Genomic DNA, 23,090 nt, shown 5'->3' with positions numbered 1-23,090 from the left:
GACTTCCATCCCTTCCAGGTCACATGGCAGGACTGGGACAGACTCCAGCCTGGCTTAATACTTATCAAACAGCAATAAGCAGTTTTCTAATAATAGATAGAGGATAAATAAAAGTCTGCACTGTCTCTAGATATGTATCATTTTAATTAAAAAAATTACTTCTATTAATAGTAATTAGGATATAATCAATGTGTATACTTGAAAACCCCAAGAAGATTTCTGATAATTATCAGCAGGAGAATTTGAAGACAATATATTTAATACTTTTAGTGAGCAATAAAGCTGTCTGAACAGATAATCATTTATTGCAAAGCTTTTAAGTATTACATGGTATTTTCCATCTTTATGTGAAGACTTCCAACTGGATTGCAATGTTGACCAGATACTTAGTTTTAATACTGTACCCCATCACCTGCTGTACCATTCACTCTCCAGTTACATATCCAACTTAAATACTCTAAACATTGTACAGCACCACATCATGGGACACACCTAGGCTGCATGTCTTTGAAAGGTGAGAGGACACATGCAAACACAGAAGATATTCTAGTGCCAGATCCAAGTACTGTGAGGCAGTGTCAGTAGCCTGCCAATCCACCCAATAATATTAAGAAATCCATAGCACATTTAAAAATAAAATACAGTTGCCAGGTAGTACAAAAGCAAAAGCAGACTCAATTTTTTTTAATGCAACTTTTATACAATTATACTAAACACATGTGGGAAAAGTTTAAATGAATTCCACTTCACACACTGCTTCTAATGACATATCATCTGGACTGATTTTAAATCCCAACTCATGAGTATAATTAAACTAACAGTAGATTTTGCTCGCTTAGTATGCAATGATTATAATAATACAAATTCATAATTTCTATAATGTGGCATATCCAATGAACTTTGCATTACTGTAAGCAGATACAGTCTCTGAAATTATTAATTTCAGAAACTGTGAATTTTAATGGTTATATTTTAGCATCCATATTCATAGTGAAATATCATAAATTTGCATAACATCCAAAATTATCTTATGGTGGTCAAACTAATACTTGCTTTTACAAGACTTACAGTATAAGTACCCTCCATCAATGGCAGTTTATCTCATCCTCCTGAGTGACATGCAACAATAGTCCAGGCTTTGCAAACAGCCAAGCTGGTATCTAGGTTTGTTGCGGTAGAGTAGGTGACATGTTGAAACTCCCAGAGAGACTTTCCAATGCCTCTGGCTGTAAATGTGAAGAAATAAAGAGATGTATCCAGGGACTTCTCCTTTAAAATCCTCTTGTGTATATCAACTAAAAAATAACCAACCCCTTCTCTGTGGCCTACATCCATTAAGTAAAGTAACAACTACCTCACCTCAGAGGAGACACATTCACAATAGACAGTGCACCTTAGCACACAATAACAATAACAGAATTGTATAAGGTAGCTGCAAGATCAGAAACACGACTCAGTTATTTTTTCACTGCATTTTTCCCCTTGTGGTTCTTTATAAAAAATTCATTTATGATCAAAGATAAATCTAATCGGGCGTGAAACTCTATGAGTTAAGGTTAATCCAAGTGCACTCACAATTTCAGCAACATCTTCTGTTCTTCACTGATATTTACTGGGTACAAAAGACATTGATCTTCATTAAGATCTAGGGATGGCTGGAATAATAGTGATTTTATTGATTGACTCCAATTAACCTACACTGACTACAAAGAAGGTAATGGCTTTCGAAAGTCTTAGAAAAAGTAAGACATGCATCACCTGCTTCCATAATTTGTGACTAAGACATTTCACATTCTTGTAATGCACAAAAAAATCTTTGAGCACACTACTGACAATACAATACAGTATCTATACATTAATTATATACTGTACTTGCAGTCAGACTCAGACTCACAGAAAACATTTACCAAAATGTATAGCACGTACATGCCTGTCTACTTTATTTACACCTAAAGGCCAGACTAGATAAGTCCTGGACCTAAGCAACCTATAATCCTATGAGGATCTTTTTAATAAAGCTAGTCCAATACTATAATATTGTACCTAATTGGCATACAAATGAACGTTTGGTGTAATACTGTTATGGCAGGACTATGATGTAATGCCAGAGAGAAACCACCTAACTTGCTGTAGTCATCTGTAACACTCTGACACACAGTTTTGAACATCACCTTGAATATCCTGGTTACAGCTGGACCTGCCTGGCAAGAATTGAGTATCAAGTCTCTGAAGATTTCCCCTAGACCTTTGTGCTTTATTATTTATTGGAATATGGCTGTCAGATTATGTCCTTTCTGTGTTGACCTTAATGCATATGTTGATATCTATTCCAACATATGATATTCAGGGTCGTGCTAAACCCAGTGTCACATAATAAAGTGGCCTCACAGTATACATCAGCTACAGTATTTATGAGGTTTTCAACTCCATATTTCCAGAAGGAAACTACATGACAATTCGGAATTTCATTAAATTCAAAACAGTATCCTCCTGTATTCAAGAATTGTTTCTAATAATACGAGCTCAAATCGCATATGCATCTTTCACATTTCGCATATATATCTTTCTTTGAAAGAGTTAATTCTGGTAAGAAACTATCTATTCAATGGTAGTAAATTCAACTGAGAAGAAGTCAATAGCAATATATCACAACAAAGAGAGAATTGTTCCATTTTATTCTGCAAAGAAAGTAGAAGAACCCTTTATCTTCAGATAATAAAACTGCATGAGTTAACTAGGATATACTAGTACGAAACACAAAAGAACAACTGCAATGACCAAATGAGCACCAACCAGAATTAAAAAAACAGCTCAAATATAAACTAATATAACAGAACACAGAGCCCCTGTTAGTGTAAACTAATAAAGTAAGCATTACATGCACAATGACAATTACAGACATTCATGAAAACATCAATCAATAATTATTTAAGTGAACTAAACATTTGACATGCTATACGTGTATAATGCTACCATCACATTTCTAAGGCACTCAGACTCAAAGGATTCGTACAAGCAAATATACAAAAGCCATATTAAACTGTCACTTCTAAAGGTGATGACACTCATTTCAAATTGTGATAAGGCTAATTTCAGTGCACCATAAACAAAATATTGGAGACCTCAGTATATAATTTAAGGGAATTTAGGAAAACCATGTTCCTTTAAAAAGGACTGTATTTTGCCAAGTTTTTCACAAATTCATTATACCAAATATCTTAATTTTAGTCTGTGAGTATGCATTGACATAAATGTATTTTATAAGAATATACAGTATATTCTACAAGATTGTACCTTTCAAAGAACCTTGACAATCTGAAAAAAATAATTTTCAGAACATCATACTTAGTTACGCCCAGTGAACGAAATTTAACATTTTAGTTATATCCATCCTTCCATTTTCTAACCACTTCATCAAATTCAGGGTTGTGAAGGAGCTGGTGCCCCTGTAGGCAAGGCAGGGGATACCCACAATGGAACCATTGCAGGGCACACATTCTTATTATGTTAAACCTTAAAAGTGTTTGAAGAATGTTTACTTATTTTAGCTGAAAATTATTTTTCATGTTTATACCAGACTGCTGCTTTAAAATCCAGATATCCTGTGTATTATGATTAGCATAAAGTTATCAGACCCTTTTAAGAATGTTTCAATATTTTTTTTGTAAACACAACAACAAAGAATTGTCATTAATAAGCATAAATAAATTCTAACTGGTAATAACACCATTTTTCCAAATGAAAAGGGAAAATATGCATGTACTTTTCAAAGCATTGCAATATTTATGCTGAAAAATCAACTGAATCTTTTATACTACAGTGACCTACTTAAGAGCAACACTGTAAACTGTTTTTACCAACTGGCATCAAAAATGTCCTTAAACCATGCTAATGTCAAGGACATCTCATCTTTTTAATTATTCATCAGGAGTCTGTCCTAGTCATATCAGCACAGCCTAATTTAGGTGGATATGCCCTGCCTGCACTTTCTGTGTGCTTGATGTGTCTGCAGAGGGCATGCAAACTCACAGCCAATGTAATTAAAACAGAATGAATTGATCAAAAGATACTGACACCTCCGAATGCATACAGTAATAAAGATGCCCAACGAATGCCAGAGAACGCTGGGACTCCTGTCACAATACTCATCCCTGGCAGCCATGGGCTCTGCTCACTCCCTGCTAGTTTTGCTGGGGATCCAAACAGGTAGAGTCCATGCCAGTCAAACTCATTAAACCATGAATGAATTGGCCTGAAAAGGTCACAACTCATAAAATGGAGTGAGCTGTTACAAGTCAGCCATGCCTAATGTAAAAAAAAAAACAACAGCAAGATTAACAGGGCTGTAAACATTCCTTTTTCCTCATTACCTAAACAAAGAAATGGCTTCAATAGTATATCCACTAAACTCCGTTTAGAACAGAGTGGAAAGAGTAACTTCAGGCTACATCTACAGTATATCTAATGCTTCCCTCCTAATGTGAATGACTTGAATAATTTTGATAATTAACAGGCAGGGCATTTACTCCCATACAGGGACATTTTGATGCATTAAAAAGAAATAAAAAGATAACTTGCTTGAACTCTTCAAATATAATTAATGTTCTAATGGGCTACTTGACTACTATATCAGCTATATACAATGTACATTATATCCCTTAGGAAGATCACCTGGGAAGGTGAATGAGAAGAAGAGAATTAAGTATGAAGGACTGGTCAGTGATTGCCACGTGTGTCTAGATGTGTGCCATTACAAGGCATCATAGGGACAAACAGGAGAAAACACATCAGTAAAGCACTAGAAAAACTCTGAAGGAGGCTCTGAATCAAAATGGGAGATCTATCCGATGGACCTACCTGGTCAAAGATGCATGAGGTTGAAATAGCGTTTGATCTACTGTAAATGTGACCCAGAGTGACATTACTTATATGTCAAGTGCATCAGGATGTGAATGTTATCAGTACTATAGCTTATGTACATTTACATTTAGTTTTGTTTTAAGAAAAACTTTGGGGGAGTATATTTATTAGAACTCTTATTTTAACCTTACATGAATACAATTAATTAAAAAATATGTGCATTTCCGACAAAAACTGAAATCTGACATGTGGCACAATGAGCCAATATCCCAAATAGTGGAGCCCAAGAGACGTGTCATAATTCTATTAACAATATTACTCTATTATCCTACTTACAAACATTTTATGAATATTTTTACATTTTCCCAAATAACGGAAACATTTTGAAAAAAAAAATGTATTTTCTTCAATAATCAAATCACCAATTGATTATGAATTTCAATTAAAGTTGCATCATTTCAAAACTTTATCAATTTGATATACCATACATTACTTGAAAGAGAAATCTTCATGTTCAGCTTCTTTACTCTTAGTTTTATCATGAAAACTTAAAATGAAGTAATTCAATAGCCTTTAACATCTGATTGACTTTCCTGACTGCAAGAAATGATATTAATGCAGAGTTATTAAATATTCACCAGACTATTGAATTGTTTTATTAAAAAAATATACTGTATACAAAAATCACCCTCAGGGTTTCAGAAAGAAAAAAACATTCTGAAGAACATTTACTGAATGGTGTTTATTGATTTTCTGAGGGTAGAGAAATTGTCCAAATAGATACAAATATTTTTTACATGATGAACAGTAACTATCTACAACAAACCATATAGCCTGTACAACACTTATCAGCACCACTCCTCACCCTCCACAGAACGTAGAGTAGGATGATTTCTATAGTAATGCATTACTATATTTAGTTCAGGTGGGTAGCTGCGCCAGCATGCGTAGGCTGTAAAGGAACAAGTAATAGGTTTATTCCATGCTGAAAAAAAAAGAAAGAAAACACAACGTTTCGGCCGTGGAGCCTTCTTCACGGCTGAAACGTTCCGTTTTCTTTCTTCTTTTTTTCAGCATGGAATAAATCTATTACTTGTTCCATTACTATATTTACTGTAGATGCATCTACTGTGCATCTATGGTGTACCTGTGATTATCTATTTTATTGCTGAGTATTTATTTGCACTTAAGTCGGGGAGAACAGTTTAAGACTAGATGTTTTTTTTCTGCTGGCATAATTATGGTAGTACAGCCTGAATGAATTCTGAATTCTTGAAATGAAAATTCAGAAGGCTTAAAATAAGTCAAGATTTAACAGAGGGCATTAAATATTTCCCAACATTTTGTTTACATTATCTTTTGACCTTAAACCAAAACAGCCGCCAATCCCTGACATACAGAAGTATAAAATTTGACAGCTCGGACAATGCAATCATGAGTAAATGCAAACCAACTAGCAAATCACAAGGAAACCAATGAGCTACAAAACACTTCCACAGAAAGCAGGCTTGTGGGATGACTGCTTGTTTCTATGTCCTATCTTAACTCAACTTTGTTCCAACTGACTCTGGCCCTCTTTGATATATCTTAGGGCTGTACAGATTTTTCTTTTTATCAAGAACACCCAACTCTTACATGATGTTTAATAGAACAAGTGAAAAGTTAAAAGTCCATCTGTCCCAGCATGTGTAGTACTAAAGACAACTTCAGGGTCTTTGGTACTACAACGTGCTGTGCTCTCAGAAAGGTCCTAAGGTCTTTCACAGCATTTACACAAGAGAAAACCCGGTAAAATCTATGGTTTCCAGATGTTTTTGATTTCAGGTGATGAAAGTACAGGTGCTTTTTCCAACTTTGCTGGAGGGATAACCTACTGTACATACAGGGTAAGGTTTCAGTTAATTTCATTGTTAAAGAAAGGAGAGAATGTTTTAAATAGTGTAACTATCCGATCCAAGTTTGTTAGATCAAAGGTATAAGAACCAAAACAGATGAAGAATATTTTAGGGCTCCATTTTCAGTTGATATTATGCCTTTGCAAAACAGTTTGCCCTAAGAATTTGCCTATGAATGTAATGCCACAATTAGATATGTGACAATGTGTAACATCAGACAGTCTGTGAATGTTGTAGCAAAAATATTTTCTCTCAATCTCAATGTGTTCCTGGGTACCCTCTGTTGCTACTGTACATCCTGGAATTTAGCATCCTTATGTAGAGCCCGGCCATAAACAATGGACTGACAGGATCTGTTTTTCACATTTCCTACACCAACCTTGGTGCTCCATTTACTTTATCTGCTATGGTTAAGTCTTCATGACATTTCAGTCTTTAGTGATATTCTAAAAAAGAGAACTTTAAAGATTACTGTTGCACTGTGTGATTACTCCACTAGGGCAACTCCTGATTTAAAGTGACTCTTTATATCTTAAGTATGACTGTCAAGATCATAGAGAGGTTAGCACAGCTAGCAGTTTGCACAGAATCATATCATACAGTATGCTTTAATGTAGGCATGCACATGCATTGTTGTCTTGATTTTGACTTAAACTGTCACAGCACTCACACACTGTCCTGCTTCTTGCATTCAATACACCAAGCTATTTCACAGAGCTAATATGTTCGACCTGATGTACAGTATATGTATTCCCTCAGTGATCTCTCAAATTAATGCAATGTAGGAACACATCTCATTTACTTTAATAAATCAAAAAACTTCGGGGGTTCTTAACCATGCTGAAGCATCAGCTTTATGTATTATAGAATGGTAACTGACCCATTCCATTTTAAGATGTTGTCATGAAATAACAGGAGATAATGAACAAATTCACATGGAAAATATGCTTACATGTTGCTCTTGCAGCTCAAATGAAAATAAGATTTAAAATATCCTTCTGTGTAAACTAAAAATAACACTATCTCAGACTTTTCAGCCAAACATCAGTCCACACGAAAATAACCATTGATGGGAAATATCTCATCATAACTTGTTCAATCAGCTCACACCAGCAGTACATGCTTTAGGTATTTTAAGTTGATTTATTTTTTTCAATGTATCTCTTTTAAATATAACTTGTACAGTCATCATCTATTGTAAATCTTCAATATAGACAGAGGTCCAAATAATTTTGTAGAAAATATCTATAAATTATTTCCAATTATTTTTTCAAAGCATTATCCTGGATAAATGAAAATCAGGGGGTGCCTAAAATGCTTACACAAGGTTGTACACTATATTGCTTTTTTAAAAATGGTTAGGACTCTGAAACACTTCAATAGGTATTTATTATAAAAACTATAGCTATAGATGCGTTTGCTACAATTCACACAGTTGTCCAACTTTCCAAACCTATATTTTTGCAAAAAAAATTCAATGTTTGTTACTGTATATTGCCACTGTTTTTTATTGTAGCATAGAATTAAATTAAAATTTAGACTGTTCAATTACTATATGATTAACTCTATGGCTCTGACAGCGTGTGTTGGGATCCATCTTAAGAAACAAGTCTTTTAACTTTAGGCAAAAAAATAATTCAGACCATCTTCTTCCTATATAAGCTTAAAAAAAGGAATAATGCCATCAGGTAAAAAAATGGCTTCTTACATTTCTGAGGAAGTGCACAAATGCTGGGAGTTCTTGATCACAAATCAGAAAAATTAAAAAATGCTGTAGATTCTGAAATATTACTAGTTTTTACAATACAGTAGGTTTAAAAAACAACACATGGATTAGCCCAATTCTGTGACAGCAGGGATGACAAGAAACCAATCTTAATTTTCTTTAAAATTGAACTAACGACTTCATATCTTTCCATTTGAGTGAGATTAACAGACAGGAACCAGCAGTAATTAATTGATTTTCTTTACTTCAATATTCAAATTAAAAAGTATTGCAAGGCAGTTTAATTCATTCTTTAAAATTATTTTTTCTTTAGCAGGTTTATATATTATCGATTTTTTGGATGAGTGGCAAACAACTGGATATATTAAATTAAAGAACACCACAGATAATTATTTTAGAAATAACTATTTACACAAGCCAGAAAGACAGATGTAAAGAATTCTAGAAATAATTTTAAAATCTTTTAAGCAATCTGCAGATTATGTTATAACGTTTTTGAAGTAATAGGTGGCCTGTGCCTATGAGAGAGGTTTATAGTGTGGTTTACATTTTAGAAGATAAAATCAAGAAAATAAAGTCAGCACATGAATGTGCCTTCAAATAAATCATCCTGAAGGAGTTTTAGCATATACATTCCATCTATCTCTCCTCAGTTTTAGACTAATATTTTATTTTGAGCTTTCAAACACCACTGCAATACAGCAACACCACAGTAAAAGCTAAACCTGGCACAGGAGAAATGTATGGTTTTGCTGCTTAATGAGCCACGTTAATCTTAAAATAAGTGGAGATAACATAACACATAACAGAACACAGCCAAAGGGTACTTCTTTTAAGGACAGTGATGAGCTGTTACTCATGACAGAACTGACAATGAAGTGAAAAACGATACTAAAGCAAAAAAAAACATGTAACTAAAAATAAAGAACACAGGAGAATGAACTATGATCAGCTGCCTATGCAGTCATGTTTAAGGCACTCAAACAATATCTGGAAAGCGATAAAATGAACACATCAGATCTTAATATACTGTATTTACTTTGGCATACTTAGATTGGGTTGAGTTGCATCAGAAATACTGGGTTAGCAGATGACACCAGCAGCATGTGGAATTCAGAAAACATAAACCTTGTAATTAAAATAAAATGTGGCCCATGTAGTATATAAAAAAAATACACAAAACACAAAAAAGTTAGTTTTTTTATATTTGTTGTGCTGAAAAATTAGGTTATACAAAGTGTGATAACCTTTCATCCTATTAGAAAAGAAATAGATAAAGTGTAACTTGACAAATACACTTTGTTCTTAGACACAGGCATCAACCATCTTTTCTGTAATACACCTGTTCTTATGTACTAATATACTTTCCATTTAAGTTTTGCTCAAATCTGAATAGCATATAATAGCTATATTAAATAGAGAAAAAAAAGATTAATACAAAATGATTGGCAACAAATATTTTGAGATGGGCATAATCAGTTATAATAAGTGGAAGTTAAGATAGAGAATATTAAAATATAGTTCTTGCACTCCAGTATGCATTTGATTTTTCGAGAATAAAAAAACAGAAAGACTACACATAAATAAGATGACCCAGCAAGCTTTCACTTCCTGCCTGAGGGCTTCATGCACTAAGAATATTAACACAAATATCTGGCAAGAACTGACTATGCCATGTCAGAAAATTAAAGGATCAGAACAAGTGCACTGTGATACAGATCACGTTAGCCTCTGGCTGTATGGGGGAGCCATTGCCTGCACAATTCAACAAGACACTGCTCTGGCCACACGAGATCGCTACAGGGCACATTAGGGATTTACAGCCAGATGCTTTGGATTAATATAAACAAAGGCTGTATCCAGAACAGTGTATTGTGTTGCGTCTTGTGATTTAGTTTTCAGCTGAATGAAGTGATCCTTATTTGCATGTACTACTGTATTTAGGGAACAACTTTACATTTATCGTCAAAGAAAACATAGTTTCAAAGTTTTGTGATTGCAGTTACTTCGAACAGTTTCCACCGTTCCATCACTCAAAAAAATAACCTTCTTAAAATGCATCTTTTGGAAAAGCTGATAATGTATACATACAGATACTGGATCTTCTTTTATGTTTGCTTTGTAATTCAGCGGATAGATCTCTAGAAACATTTTCATTGATAATGGAATGCTGGTCATTTACATGTACTTCAGTCCAATTTTACATTTGTGATAGCAGCATCCAATTTAGTATGCTGTTTGGATGAAGAGGGCTAGTTAAACATACTGGTTAGATAAAAATCCACTTCCAAATAAAAAAAAAAGCAGTAGTCCTGAACACCATCCACTAAAATAATTCATGGATTATTAAAAGGTATCAGGCTATAGATTGTAATAAACGCATTGTTTACATTTTTTCACCTTTGATATGAAGAAAGTAGACGGAGTTAATTCGGAATATCCTTAAACGCACGGGACCGAGGTCGCATTTACTAAAACTGAGATAATCAGAATAGCTAGACTACTGTAAATTTACAATTAAATATAATGTTGACATAAAAATCAAAACACTTTGGAAAATATGAAAAGTTTAAAGGAAAGTATCGGGGCCCCTCATCGCTGTGCGTTACAACTCTTTCTCGCTAAATATACATAAATAGTATTCATGATCACTGATGTTTGTGGACCGAGCTCTCGTTTCCCGTGGCGGAAACCACAGCACTTACAAAGCAACTTCCTGTCAGTCTAATTACTCACTAACCACGAGGTGGCGGCCTCACTTTCCCCTCATCTTTTCTCTTCGGAAAGATGCGATAAGAACCTTGGCCTCCCTTTACTTGGGGTTTCCTACCTGCACCGTAAACACGTGGGTCTCCGCTCGGGACTTTCAACCGGCAGTTCCAGTAGATCTTCAAAACCACCTGAGTTCTTTTCTTTCTCCACTTCTTCAGATGTTGTAGTTAATTTAACCAAGTCTTCCTCGGTACTGCAACACTCGTCGGCGAGGCTGAGAGCCGAAACACCAAGGCTCTCTGTCTCCATGTCACTCGAAGGAAAAAAAAGAAAGGTGCTACGCAATCGCTCTTTACTTGCTATACTGCTTTTAGCTGCTAGATGTCGGTAAATGACCATTTTTTTTGCAAAACTACAGCAGCTTTTTGTCTTTTATTTCTTCACTTATTTATCCGAAGCATGGATTGGTTTGGCTAGATGAGATTATCACGATTTTAAACCGCTGATTGCTGGCACCTGTTAATCCTGAAGGACTTCAGATCATTTAGATTCTGTTACAGAGTATTTGTATACTGTATTTCTAAACACCTATATTAAGTTCACAAATATGTTCTTAAGTTGAGAGTTGCCTTTTAAAGTTCCAGGTGATTAGAATTAGAGCAAGAGTAAATGGTAAGGTTTGTGTTAAAAAAACACACGTTCTGGAAAATCTTCGATACAATTTTGCTTCAGACCTAACAAGTTTTTTAAATCACCTTTCATCAGGACAATGTTCCAAAGCAAAAGGCAAAAACTGCATTGGAGTGGTTTAAGAATAAGAAAATTAAATGTTCTTGAGTGTGTCAAAATTATGACTTCAATGTTATTGAGAATCAGTGGAAAGTAAAACTTTGAAAGCTTCTGTTTTGAAAATCACTGTAAGAGATCCCCAGGCAATGAGAAAGTGTGAGTAAATCTACCGAGAAGAATAGGCAAAATTTTAATCAAGATAGTGTTGCAAAGTTGGAGGTTAGTTTGGCTGTTAGTACTGTACTACCAAAGGTGATTCCACCAAATAATGAGTTGGTGGGACTGAATACGTAGGCGATCAACATATATTCTTTCTTCTTTAGCTTTTACTAACACTTATTGTAACTTATTTTACTCTTGGACAGCTAAAAGCTAAAAATGCTAATAGTATATTCTATATATGGCCTTTGCTTCAGTTTAAGATATCTTCCCTTGTTGTAATGGAAATAAAACCCACCTGAGCTGAGAAGAATGTCCAATACATCACAGGAGAATAATGCAAAATATTTTATTAAAGATCTGCTTCTCCAGAGCAGCTGTTTATTATTAAAAGAAACGGACAAAGAAAAGTGTCAGAGCACAAAAGTACAACAGTAACACAGACTAATACTACATTTGAACAAGTAATAGGTTGATTCCATCCTAAAAAAAAGAAGAAAGAGAACACGTTTCGTCCGTGGAGCCTTCTTCAGGTGTGGAAGCAGGCTCCACGGCCGAAACATTGTGTTCTCTTTCTTCTTTTTTTCAGCATGGAATAGATAGATAGATACTTTATTGATCCCGTGAGGGAAATTGCAGTGCAACAGCAGCTTAACACACACAACACAGCCACAGTGAAACGAATTATATACTAATAGTACAATACATACAATACAATACAAGAGTTACTCACAGTCCGGACACACAAGAGGAAACTAGAACAGAACAGTACACAGAAAATCGTATCACACGTATGAATATAAATATAGATGTAACCATAGACCTTTGCAGCCTACGCATGCTGACGCAGCTACCCACCTAAACTAATACTACATTTGCCACTCTTTTTTAATAAAACCATTATTTTTAAAAGAAAGAAATGTTACTTTACATAAAAGGTGTCATTGACAGACTACACAAGACTAAAATGTAGAATTCACAATGAAATACACGAGTTCTTCCAGGATTTCTCCTAGAAACCTGGGAACAAGGACACTTCTCGCCCATGCAGCCAGGATGTGCAGCAATCTCTTGGGGCAGGGGAAATAGACCCATTTTCCATCCCTGTATAGCAATCCCCTCTGGGATTGTTGATTTTACTCCATCATACCTCCAGGTGGGGAGAAGAGTGCTTGTCAACTCCAGTCTTCTATGGGTTCATGGATAACTGATGGCTTTGTCTTCTCCTTAATTTATATCGAAGTTATATTAGCGATAGTGAGGAAAGCTGTTCCTTGGTTCACTGAATATTAAAGACCTCTTAGTAGTGTAGATTTTTCCTCCCTCGTTGCACCCTGTCCTCTCCCAACCCTGGGTTTTTTGGAATTCACTGCTTTTCTTTCTTGCTGGGATTCCCTCAGGATCCACCTTTCTCTGCTGGAATTTAGCTGCTTTCAGGGCCCTCATCCATGAGTACAATTTACACATACTGTAGATGCAATGCTCACTTCTCTAGGAACTCCCTCATTTAAAGCCATCCTTCACAGAATTCTACACCTCTCTGAACTCTTGCATCTTGTTCCACCAGTCTCTGTGGATTTAGACATGGGATTGACAATCTAAGCAGGTATTATGATTTCCTTAGAACCCTACCTGGCCCCCCAAATGGGTTGGCAGGAGTGAAGAAGCTGAACTGCGGCTCTCTGGAGTTGCCGACAGTGGAGCTGCTGAGCAGAGGCTGTCCGGATGGCAGGCAGGGTCAGTGGGATAAGAGGAGCAGCAGGCAGCTGTGGAGCTGAACAAGTACTACATGGGTTAGCAGGCAGAAGGCAGCTGTACAGAAGCTGCCAAGAGGAAAAGGGGGGAGAAATACTCCAAAGGTCTCCACAAGACTGACGCTTGTTAAATAATATGCTTTAGCAGTCAAGGGGTGAAGGCAGAGCTTGTGGCCTGACAGCTAAAGAGAGCTCAATGTACTGTAGGAGCATTGGTCTAGCAGAGCATGGAGCCTTAAATAGGTAGACCAATCAGATGCTTGACTGGCTGCCTGATTAATAGATTGAGAGAAGAATGGAGAGACAGCCCTTCACTCAAAACGGTATACCAAGACTTACAAGTCCATTTCTTTTTTTTTACTCTCTGTAACATTGCCCTCCAAAACCCAAGGGGTTTATAAGGGATGTATTTAACCAAGGAGGTATATAAGCATAATGTCAATTAAACATTCAATGAAACAAACAGTAAACTCGTGAGGAAACAGCAAACTACAGTATGTTGTGAGTATATTTATCTTAAATTGCCCCCCTGAGGATGAATAAAGTATTTTGGATTGAATTTAATTTTTCTCATTAAGCAGTCACTAATCCATGTTGCACCATTCTCTAATCCATACTCGGTCTTGAACCCCTACAAATGTTAATGTGTAAATTATTGTTTTGTTGAACTTTGTCCTGTAAAAGTCTACATATTGTTACACATTGGGTAAAATTAAAAAGGGAGTAGGAAATAGAATTAAAATTAATAGTACTTATGTGGTCAACAAATATACCCAAGCATTAGGTAAAATTTGAATCATATGAGAGTTTTTTATTGTTTTGTACAGCCCTGGCAAACGGGTAATAAATCAGGGGCAAACAGAGACTAACAAATATGTATGAACAGAACAATAAAATAATAATAATAATAAAAAAATAATACTAAATGACACAATATGCAACATTAAACAAAAACACACATACCATTTACACTATTTACAAAACAAGGTGTCACAGAGGCCTCCATTCTTAAGAGGTAGAAAACCCGGAATTCTAACCCTGTAACCTGAAACACTACTGTACATGAAGTTTAAACACATCAACAAGAGAGATAAATGCTTCTTCTCTCTCTCTGTTAAGATCTGTTCTTGTCCTTTTCACCTCTCTGTCTTTTCTTTTTTTATGCTGTGTCCTGATGAAGACTTAATCATTTACAAAGAAGTTAAATAACTAGAGTAACCAGAGTAGAGTAAACTAGAAAATTCCATGTGATCTTACGAGCCTGTAAGCTCAGTTGCAACTGAGTATAAAGGAACTCATTGTTTTTAAATTTTACAACACCACCCCTAGCTCATGTTTTATTGTTGGGGTGACACAAAGACATGCTGGTTAGGTCTGCTGCCTCATCACTCTTGGGTCCTGGGTTTGATTCTTCGCTGGGACACACTCTATGTGTTTCTGTGGGATTCCTTCCATCTTTCAAAGACTTGTACTGGGTGTGTAGTCACACCTTTGTGCCCCATGCTTCTGGGATGGACTTCAAATATATAATTAGTTTCCTGCTTGTTATATTTCCACCTCTCTAACAGATAAATCTGTCACTTCTCTCTGTTCAAAATTCAGGATTACTGTCCCATACTGCTAAATGATGTTTAATTATGTGTAATTACCAGATACTCCCTTTTTTCTTGAATGAATTAATTTCAAAATTAATTAAGTATTTTAGATTTTAGAACCCAATCTGCATTCAGGATAAGCACCTTTATAGAAACAGGCCATGATGGAACACTCAGGACTGTTTTTAATTGTCCAGAAACAGACACTTTTCCGTAACTAGAATTACAGGCTCGGGCAAAACTCCACTGGTTGTATATCTACAGTAATCATAAAGCAGAGCTTCAAAGGTTGAACATCTTGATCTCAGTGTTACAAAGTGACTTTGTGTCTACCCATTCAATTTACCTAGAATAAAAGCCTTGATATTGTTCTCTTTGAGTTTCACAACACATTCTCTCCACTCCATCATATTAAATATTTCCCAATTTAACTAACTCGGTCTCCTTGGTTACCACTTAGACATTTATTCATTGGCATACATCCCCACATTACACAGCATCTGCTCTAAATTGCAAAACATAACCAAATCATAAATAAATTTTCTGAAATGGAGATTTGGGGCACCTCCCTAATTATTACCTTACAACAGTAAATACTTCAATGGAGATTCTATGTATAGTCTCTTGTATGATTAGATTGCATGTATCTCTTCAGTTTCCACTTCTACATTCAAAGATTTTCTAATGCATATTTTCAGTAATGGGTACCTGTTTGCAGCAATCACCTACATTTAAACTAGAAAGTGACAGTTATTTTTTAAATAAACTCTGCAGTTCTTTGTAAAAGTATTACAACCCTGCAAATGGTGTCCCATGTTGTGAAATTACAAAATAATGCATACGCATTTTTAAACATGATATTTTATTCAAAACCTGAATGCCCAAACTGAAGACTTCTAAGTGTAAGATAAGCTACAGCATATGTCAGCAATAACTATAGAGAAAGAAAAACTGAAATATACTATATCCATTGAAAGTATTCAGACCTGTGAAATAAATATTTGGTGAAGCACTTTTGACAGAAATTATAGACATATTCTTTTTGGGTAAGTCTCTACCAACTTTGTACAATGTCTTGGTGTAATTATTTACACGGTGGCACTGTGGCTAAGGATCTGTGCCTGTGGCTGGAAGGTTGCTCATTCAAATCCTGTGGCCAGCAGAAGAATCCTACTCTGTTGGGCCCCTGAGCAAAGCCCTTAACCCCAGCTGCTCCAGGGTTGCTGTATAAATGGCTGACCCTGTGCTCTTACCCCAAGCTTCTCTCCCTTTCTGTGTGCCTGTGTGTCTCATGGATGAAAAAGAAAAACAAGCATGTTTTCATCCTTTAACACAATGCAGGCAACACCTACCCTTACAGGAGGTTCAGCAACAATTGAAAAAGAGTGGTGTTTCTCATGGACAGCACTGCATTCGTACAAGTGTCCAGGGGAGTAGGGAATGCTGTGCCACAGAGGCAAAGATTTTAAGAATCTCTTCCAAATTCTAGAAGCCAAAGGGAATCAGCTTCAACGGCACGACTGGGTAGCTTGTTAAATGAGATTCTTGGTGAGCAGAGAACAGATATGCCAAAACAAAACAATATATTTTTAATTGATTATAACCATCAATAGTCTGAAGTGATTATAATAAACAGATGAAACAATTTTGCGTTTTGTCACTGAGAGCCATCACAATGATTAAAATGTTGCTGGTGACAAGTGATAATTTGGGAGTTAAAAATACTGCACAGACAATAAGACTACTGTACATAAAGTTGGGGAGACTTTTTGTGTTGCCATAAGTGTAGCTACGATATTCAAAAATAGCAAACGAATTAGCTAAGAAATTTCCATTAGGCACTATAAGAGGAATTTGGAAAGTACCCAGCTTATTGTTCTTGTTCAGTTGTATATATAGGTAAATCAAGTTAAACATGACTAGTTTTGTAATGTGAAGAAAGAAAACACAACGTTTTGGCCGTGGAGGCTCCACGGTTGAAATGTTGTGTTTTCTTTTTTCTCTTTTCAGTGTGGAATAAACCCATTACTGATGCAGCTACCCACCTGAACTAGTTTTGTAATGTAATGTACTGTACATGGTTTCACTTCTCTGTCATAATCTACATCCACTCCATTGTTCTCCCTTCACCACAAAACAATGTTTTACATAGTGGCAATTTGTTTTGAATCATTGCCTCAGATGTACAGTATCTGGTGGCCCATTGGGGATTTGAGTTCTTGGTTCACTATCAAACTAAACATAATATTTGGGAATTTAATTAATATGAATCACTTCACAGGATTTAAAGTAGAGCAGTTTTAACATTTTGCGAACGTGTTTTCAATGTTCGTGTGCAGCGGATGTGTTTATAGTGATTTTGGACTGGTATTAAGAGTTTCCCCTGCCAGTGTCAAAAGAGGTTTCCATCTTCAAAGTCAACGGTATTAGTTTTTTTTTAATTGGGTATAACTGGATTTGGGCAGCTACAGCATGCTCTGAATATGGGTTTTAAGTTTGAATTGATGGATCCATGTCTTGCCATCGGTAATTACTTCAATATCACTTTGGGAAATTATTATCCTCCAAGAAGTGAGATGCCAGTTTCACGTGTTTGTAAGGTTGACAGGCAAACCGGTATACACAATTGCATATTTACTGTACATTGTAGTGGGTAGTTAATATCACTGCCGCGCAGCTCTTTAATCATGAGTCTATTTCTGGTTTGGAACTTACTGTATGTATAGTATTTTCATGTAATTTCGAAAGGGTTTCACTATTTAATAGTGTTTCTTTTCAATTTCCAAAGATACGCTGCTTGGTTATATTGGGCAATGACAGTGACAAGTAAATTATACGATCACATACAGACACTAAGGATAGTAAAGCAACATCTGCACATTTCTATCGTAATTGTTCGGCTTTTATCGTATTTTCATTGCTGTTCAAGGGTTCCAGTTATGTCTCTTCTTTTCTGTTTAGTAGAATTAATGTGTATAGTCAGAAAGTCTGTTTTTTACAATCATCTCTGAATGTTAAAATTCGCAAGTCAATTAACGTTCTTTTAAGTTAAAGTCGAAAAGGACTACGAGACCCATAGTGCATTGTGAATTTAAAACGAAGAAGAATCTCACGCATGCCCAATAATTAAGTCCTCGGTATTCCCAGAGAATGCATGAATGTTAATCGATGACTGTGCTAGAGTTCATTGAATATTTAGAGTTGGTGCTAAAAGAGACAAGAACATCTCGAACTTGCGAATGTACTCTTAAATGGGAGGATGCTGGTTTGAAAATCTCGCGATATCATAATTGAACATTTGATGACGAAAAGACATGGCGAAACTGCAAGAGAGGTCTGGGGATATCCGTGCAGTACAGTAAGTTGAATAATCACGGGACTGCATACGATGATACCTGAAGGAGGAAAAAAACTTATTATAGGAAGATGGCTAGATTTTTATTCAATAAAAATTGAATTACCCCGTAATACTGTCATTTAGTCTTTCCGTACAACTGCTCTTGAAGAGGATAGGAAGAGTTAAATGTATCTACTCTGCGAGTGTTACACAGTAACTCTGGTCTAACTGGCAGACTGGTTGTTTCCGACTGTGACTAGGTCACGAGCGTAAACATGCACAGAACTGAAACTGGACTGGAACCGTAACACAGTTTACAAGAAAACAGACGCACTGTGGACAATCGTTTTGTTTTCTGTAACGTAAGTCATTTACCAAGACCAGTTTTGCCCAGCTTCTTTGATCCTGAGTCATGCATGGATGGGTTGGATTACCTGTGTATTGCACCTGTGTAAGTAAGCCTCCATGTGGACCTAATTGTGTGGAAAACAAGTATTTTCTAAGATTAGCTGAAAGCAAGTAAGGATATACATACTTCAGCCAGAAAACAAACAATTAGCTACGTGGGTTTCAACTACGTATAACTAGAACAACAGGCTTGGTTTCGAATACATACTGCAGTACTTGGAAATCCGTGTTTTCGGCTCTAACATCTTGGTTTTGAAGATTCTTAAAGATTTCACTGCACTAGCAAACCCAGCCTCAACCGCATGTAAGCAGGATACACTGTTTTAATTGCTCGTTGTTGTGTTTTTTTTTTATTTAGTGGGTGAATTGAGCCAAAGAACAATCCTTCCCTGATGCCGCTGCTCTGTGCGAAGATCCAGAATGATACATTTCAGTGCGGTGTCAGACTTCTGAGCTTCTGAGTTTATTTAAAGACCGTCTTTCAGAAAAGAAAACCATTAAGGCACATATTCAGTATCATGAATCTGCATCAGGTGCTTACAGGAGCTGTCAATCCGGGAGATAATTGTTTCGCTCTAGGAAACATCAATGACGAGCCTTTTACGGTAAGTCCTTTCATTTTCTTTATTTAATAAGCGGAAATATTTAACATTACAACAGTATTAATAACTGAGGAGAACATAACTCAAAACTGCCGTTTTATCTCTAACTATAGACATACTGCACCTATCTCTGTATGTGTTTTCCCTTGCATTTCACTACAGGTGTAACTTTACAGCTGATATTTTACCGAATTTAGATTATACAGATATGCAAATCATCATGTGTAAATTAACCTAATAAAACTGAAAGATCGCAATATAACAAATACAACTACAACACAATTTTATGCATGAAAAAGCACCAAATCCAGCAAAATGAAGGAATTATATCCTGAAAGATAGATTCTGCTTCTAAAAACAGAATTAATACAATTTCCGAGGAGTAGGACTTTACAAAGTGAATTTATAATGCATATGTAAATGAATGTTCAGTCTCAGCTTCTACAGTACACTGCAGAATTATATATAAATGTAGTAGAAGATGGAAGTATATCTTCTGCATTTTCTCTGTAGGAGATGACTTACAGAAATTAGAATACACCAATAAAAGGGGAACTCCGATATGTCTTGAACTTTGGAAGTCCTACAAAGAGAAACATCTAATCAAGGGACTAATTTTATTTAGAATTCCTGTGTTAAAGAGATTGGAACATTGTTTACAGAATTACAGAACTTTTTTGGTCAAGTAATTTGTTATAGCCGTCTAGTACTGTTTAAATTGTGACTACTGCATTTTAAATATCATGGCTAAAAAAAAGCATTAAGCCTATTGTTTCATATGTTAAATCTAAATCTAAGTCATGCACCCATATCTTAGGTACTTCACATCTGTCTGTCTGATTACCTACTCATCCATATATAGAAATCTATCAAACTATCCAAATTCACAAAAATCAGCTGTGGGTTTTACATTTAAGATTTCGAACTCTGTAAAATAAAACGTTTCAGCAGGGTATTACTCGTTTTGTACCTGGCAGTGTCAGACCTGGAGTGGATAGTAGATAAACTTTTAATGCTATGGTTTTGGTGTAGAACTTTCAGAAGACAGATGCATGATATTTAAGATGTGGCCTTTGGTTTTTGAAGATGTGTTGCCTCTGTATTGTGATAAACCTTTGCTTTATGAGTTAGAAATGGAAGCATTAAAGATTTCTTCTTATTTTGTTTTACTGCTTGTTTTCTGTTGCTGGAAGATTCAGTTAGTTCAGTTTTCTTTCATGTTCTGCTTAGGTATTTTAAAAACCTTAAAAAATAATAAATCTTGTACAAGTTTATTTTTATAAAACTGTTGCTTAAAACATCTATAATGTTCTATGACTGATGTACGAATACAATTCATTTGTTGGAAAGTTAAAGTTAAATTTCAGCCTTCACCTTCTTTGGATTTTGTGACTTTCTCTTCAGCAGTAATATGAGTCACTTGCACATACTGTAGGTCTAGTTACTAATAAATGTGAAATCGCTTTGTGACGTTGAATAAAAAGCACACTTTATGTGCAGAGTGATGTTCATCTTGTATATACTGTATTTGTTCTAGTAAAGTCTTTTGTTAACTGCATTTATCAAGTTACAGTCTGATAAACAGAACATGTTAATGTAAACACTGTTTGAGTATTGCTATGACAGAAGCTCTTGATATTTCTTGGTAAATATTTATGCATGTGTGATGCTTGTATAAAACAGATCCCACCAATCAGATAGCACTTTTGTAGGATCTTGGCTTATTCTTCGATGTCCTGATCTTGGTTGGTGTGGTGGAAGTGAAACAAACTCGTCCCTCCTTTAAAAATTCCCAGTATTCACCTGATTCATACCAGTGATCTTTCACAACTGTTTTCCAGGTAAGAAGTGCATCAGGTATTGGAGTTTCTTAATTTAGGCCATATTGCATTTACATGTGGTATTCCAACACATCTTGTAGTGTCTGAGATAGGCCAGCTGTCACTTGATGGTGGCAGAACATTCATGATGTTCACTGGGAAATGCTCATCAGACCATTCTTGTTTGCATAGAGATAGTCATGTAGAATGTTCTTGCTGTGTCATGTTGTAGAATTCAGTAGTGCTCAGGAAGATCTGTTATGCAGCATTTGAAAACTGCATACATAGAGCTGCATACCTCCATGTCATGCAGCATATAGGTCCTTACTTCTATTCAATACTGAAACAAGACCGTTCACTTCTGCTGTTAGCTGAAATTTAATTTGACTTAACATATGCAAGGATAACCACTGTGGGTCTCAAACCCGAAGTAAGCGAAAGGGTAGATTATTCTTCGCGGGTTTCTGACCTGGGTATTGACCATGCTTGGAGCTCTTGCAAGAGCCAGCTTCTACAGAGCAACCAAGGATGCATAATCATTCATTTCAGGTTGTTCTAATTTTAGAATGGGCTCAGCTCCCACTTAGACGTTAATACATCTGATGAATGAGAAATAAAGGTGTCCTTGTGCAGATGACATGGTATAGATTGTCTGCAAGTACAGGATCTGCCTTCTTTTAGAAACCAATTAATGGCTTTTTCAACTGTGTTTTAGGAAGAAAATATTTTGGCATTAGAGGGATATATACAGTACATATCAGGATAAGTAAGCTCTTTATTGAGAGTTTACTGAACATTCTCTTTGTTCTGCTTTTGTTTTTACAGATTAACCTGTTTAACACAATGATCTGTTTAGTCAGTGCCACCATATGAATTGCCTTTTGCCTAAAATTGTAATCTAAATCTAAATAACTTAAAAAACACTGCAACTCATTTTAGGTTCCGTGTCCATGTTTCCCTGCTTTCGTGTTCTAATCTGTATTATGATTGACATCCCATTGACATTCCCAAAAACATTTGTGAAATTGGAGCGTTTCAGACAACGCTTTGATTACGATTATGGAATTTAGTTCTGATTTTTAACTGTTGCTTAAGATCATCATCCGTATTTATTTAACAATTTTCAGAAAACAGTCTTTCTCCAAGCAATTGATATGATGATCGTTTGATACTTGGCTTTCAAAGAAGCTTCTTATTATCAAGAAGATGAATGCCTTTGATTTTAATTTTATGAAAGTGCCAACGAGTCCAGTGTGGCAAACGGCAGGATGCTGTAAAAGTGTGATGTATCCTGTAGCTGAAGAACCACACAATATGTTTAACCTTCACCATTTACTTCTGTCAGTCCTATCTAACCCTTTAATTCACACATGCTCTCAAAATCTCACAGGCCATGGTAAATGTTTTTTTTTAACAAAATAAGAATTGGCGTT

General features: G+C 35.7%; 2 protein-coding genes across 14 annotated transcripts in view; one reads left to right on the top strand and one right to left on the bottom strand.

Annotated features, from left to right (window-relative positions):
- The window catches only part of dtwd2 (DTW domain containing 2), a 55,934-nt gene extending 43,728 nt beyond the window's left edge, over positions 1-12,206 (bottom strand). The window contains exon 1 of the mRNA XM_015365978.2: positions 11,312-12,206. Coding sequence (XP_015221464.1) covers positions 11,312-11,592 — 281 coding nt within the window. The 5' untranslated portion in view covers positions 11,593-12,206. The remainder of the gene's footprint in view (positions 1-11,311) is intronic.
- Positions 12,207-18,629: 6,423 nt separating this feature from the next.
- Positions 18,630-23,090, top strand: part of LOC102698395 (Dmx-like 1) — a 91,234-nt gene continuing 86,773 nt past the window's right edge. For 11 of the 13 annotated variants that reach the window (XM_069187248.1, XM_069187247.1, XM_069187239.1 and 8 more), the window contains exons 1-2: positions 18,630-18,848; positions 19,594-19,840. In XM_069187248.1, coding sequence (XP_069043349.1) covers positions 19,754-19,840 — 87 coding nt within the window. In that variant the 5' untranslated portion in view covers positions 18,630-18,848; positions 19,594-19,753. The other 2 variants (XM_069187238.1, XM_069187237.1) reach the window with 2 other exon arrangements.

The sequence above is a fragment of the Lepisosteus oculatus genome, chromosome 3, assembly GCF_040954835.1.
Source record: "Lepisosteus oculatus isolate fLepOcu1 chromosome 3, fLepOcu1.hap2, whole genome shotgun sequence".
Taxonomy (NCBI): domain Eukaryota; kingdom Metazoa; phylum Chordata; class Actinopteri; order Semionotiformes; family Lepisosteidae; genus Lepisosteus; species Lepisosteus oculatus.
This window is presented reverse-complemented; position numbering and strand designations above follow the sequence as displayed.